The sequence below is a fragment of the Ascaphus truei genome, unplaced genomic scaffold (assembly GCF_040206685.1).
Source record: "Ascaphus truei isolate aAscTru1 unplaced genomic scaffold, aAscTru1.hap1 HAP1_SCAFFOLD_946, whole genome shotgun sequence".
Classification (NCBI taxonomy): Eukaryota; Metazoa; Chordata; class Amphibia; order Anura; family Ascaphidae; genus Ascaphus; species Ascaphus truei.
Window position 1 is genome coordinate 19,207 of NW_027457285.1, and position 2,949 is coordinate 22,155.

General features: G+C 61.3%; 1 protein-coding gene across 1 annotated transcript; it reads left to right on the forward strand.

The window, feature by feature from the left end:
- Window positions 1-289: 289 nt before the first annotated feature.
- On the forward strand, window positions 290-2,289 carry LOC142486552 (beta-1,3-galactosyltransferase 5-like). The gene is made up of 2 exons (XM_075585130.1): window positions 290-890; window positions 1,425-2,289. The coding sequence occupies exons 1-2, from the start codon at window positions 296-298 to the stop codon at window positions 1,883-1,885; spliced, it is 1,056 nt and encodes a 351-aa protein (XP_075441245.1). The 5' UTR covers window positions 290-295; the 3' UTR covers window positions 1,886-2,289.
- The last annotated feature ends 660 nt before the right edge of the window (window positions 2,290-2,949 follow it).

Below are 2,949 nucleotides of genomic sequence, written 5' to 3' on the forward strand. Positions count from 1 at the left end.
ACCCCCGCTGCAGCCTGCGGCCTCTCCTACTTCCATCTCCAACTCACAGCCACCAACCCCTGGGTCTAACGCCATCCTGGCTCCCCTGCAGGAGCTCACCTGCAGCCCATCCTGGAGGAGTTATAGGGAGAGGTTATATGGGGTAATAGGAGTTATAGGGAGGGGCCATATGGGGTAATAGGAGGAGTTCTAGGGAGGGGTCATATGGGGTAACAGGAGTATTAGCGAGTGGTTATGTGGAGTGACCATATGGATTATTAAACCTTATTAATGACCCTGCTCTCCTCCCCAGGGCATGAGGAGACGCTGCTCACACCTTTTGGTCGGGGCCACCCTCGTGACGGCTGCCATATTTTTCACCTGGATGTGGTTTTGGAAGCCCACGTCCATCCTTCGTCCGGCCACGGGTTTGCAGCCGGGGACCCCCTCCCCTCTTCTCCCCGTCAGGGGGTCAGCGAACCTCAGCGACGGCACCTACACTTACCACCTGAACCTCTCCCTCTTCCAGTCCGAGTTCCCCCTCCTGCAGAGTTACCGCTGCTCCCTCACCCTCGCCCCGCAGCGGGCACGGCCAGAGGGGGACAACGTTACCCGCCCGCTGCTACTCCTGGGCATCAAATCTCACCCACGCTCGGGGGCCAGGAGGGCGGCGCTGAGGCAGACGTGGGCCCGGGAGGGGCAGGTGGCAGGGTTCTGGGTGAGGACGATCTTCCTGATGGGGGAGTCGGAGGTCTCGGGGCACATGAACATGGTGAGAGAGGAGAGCCGGGCGTACGGGGACGTCCTGCAGTGGGACTTCACCGAAGGACATCACAACCTGTCGCTGAAAGAGCGCTGCTTCCTGGCGTGGCTGCACAACCAGCACCCGCGGGCAGCATTTATATTCAAAGGTCAGCGCCAGCCTGTCCCCCCTCCTACCCCATCACAGGGGGCCGCCGCTGTCCCCCCTCCTACCCCATCACAGGGGGCCGCCGCTGTCCCCCCTCCTACCCCATCACAGGGAGGCACCGCTGTCCCCCCTCCTACCCCATCACAGGGAGGCACCGCTGTCCCCCCTCCTACCCCATCACAGGGGGCCACCGCTGTCCCCCCTCCTATCCCATCACAGGGAGGCGCCGCTGTCCCCCCTCCTACCCCATCACAGGGAGGCACCGCTGTCCCCCCTCCTACCCCATCACAGGGGGCCACCGCTGTCCCCCCTCCTATCCCATCACAGGGAGGCGCCGCTGTCCCCCCTCCTACCCCATCACAGGGAGGCACCGCTGTCCCTATTATCTTATAGGAATCCCGTGTGTGAGACGCCCTCTTATTCCATCACAGGGGGGCGCCGCTGTCCCTATACTCTGTCCCGCTCGCCCACGCCTCCGTTCCCTAAATGACAACGCCACTACTAACCATTATTATAAATCCTTTTCTTTCTTCAGGTGACGACGACGAGTATGTAAATCCAGAGGCAGTGGCGCAGTATGTAACAGAACATGGCGGCTCCCCGGTTACGTTGCACGGCGCCTTGCAACGCCACGCCAACGTCATGCGTTACAGCAAATACCGCGTCTCCGAGACCCTCTACCCACTCCCCGTGTACCCCATCTTTCTCTCCGGCGGTGGGTACATCTTCCCGGGGGGCTCTGTGGGGCCCCTGTACGAGGCGTCCCATACGTTGCCCGTCTTTCCCCTGGACGATGTGTATTTTGGCTTCCTGGCACTGGCTGCCAACCTGAACTTCCGGCACGACGCCCACTTCTACGTGTACGGACTGGCGTTTGAACCGTGCCAGTACCGGCGTGCGCTGGTGGTACACGGCGTAGGGCCAGAGCGCCTGCTGGAGGTGTGGAAGGACGTGCAGAGCGCACGGTGTGAGGAGGGGGCAGCGGGCGGGCGGTGACGGGGTTAGAGACTGTGCGACTCTGCATGGTGACAGAAGGGCTCCGCCTGCCCTGCTACGTAGCGATGGCGGACGGTTAGGGAGAGGGTTCCGTGTGCCCTGCTACGTAGCGATGGCGGACGGTTAGGGGGAGGGCTCCGTGTGCCCCGCTACGTAGCGATGGCGGACGGTTAGGGGGAGGGCTCCGTGTGCCCTGCTACGTAGCGATGGCGGACGGTTAGGGGGAGGGCTCCGTGTGCCCTGCTACGTAGCGATGGCGGACGGTTAGGGGGAGGGCTCCGTGTGCCCTGCTACGTAGCGATGGCGGACTGTTAGGGGGGAGGGCTCCGCGTACCCTGCTACGTAGCGATGGGGGACGGTTAGGGGGAGGGCTCCGCTTGCCCTGTAATTGTGCAATAATTTGGGATGGGGTATTTATTGTAATAAATGATTACATGACACTCTGGTTCTGCCTGCGAGAGAGAAGGTCACCGGGGGCTGATCCGGAGACCAGCCGGGACTTACACTCCAAACCAAAGCGGCCGAGGTTTCATTAAGTGATGATACTTTTGTTTGGTTGCGTTGCACTGGGGATAAAAGGGTATTAACAGGGGTATTAACACCAACTTCCTACTCCTCTCCCTACCCCCCCAGTCGGGAAAATAAAGGAGGGAGGAGACAGAGACAGAGGGAGACGGAGACACAGACACGAGGGAGACGGAGACACAGACACGAGGGAGACGGAGACACGAGGGAGACGGAGACACAGACACGAGGGAGACGGAGACAGACACGAGGGAGACGGAGACAGACACGAGGGAGACGGAGACAGACACGAGGGAGACAGAGACACAGACACGAGGGAGACGGAGACACAGACATGACGGAGACACGAGGGAGACAGAGACACAGACACGAGGGAGACGGAGACACAGACACGAGGGAGACGGAGACACAGACACGAGGGAGACGGAGACACAGACACGAGGGAGACGGAGACACAGACACGAGGGAGACGGAGACACAGACACGAGGGAGACGGAGACACAGACACGAGGGAGACGGAGACACGGGGGAGACGGAGA

Excerpts from the sequence above, each read along its gene's own strand:
- LOC142486552 (XM_075585130.1), top strand. The coding sequence starts at position 296 with ATGAGGAGACGCTGCTCACACCTTTTGGTCGGGGCCACCCTCGTGACG. Across the intron at positions 891-1,424 it reads GGCAGCATTTATATTCAAAG|GTGACGACGACGAGTATGTA; the intron begins GTCAGCGCCAGC and ends TTCTTTCTTCAG.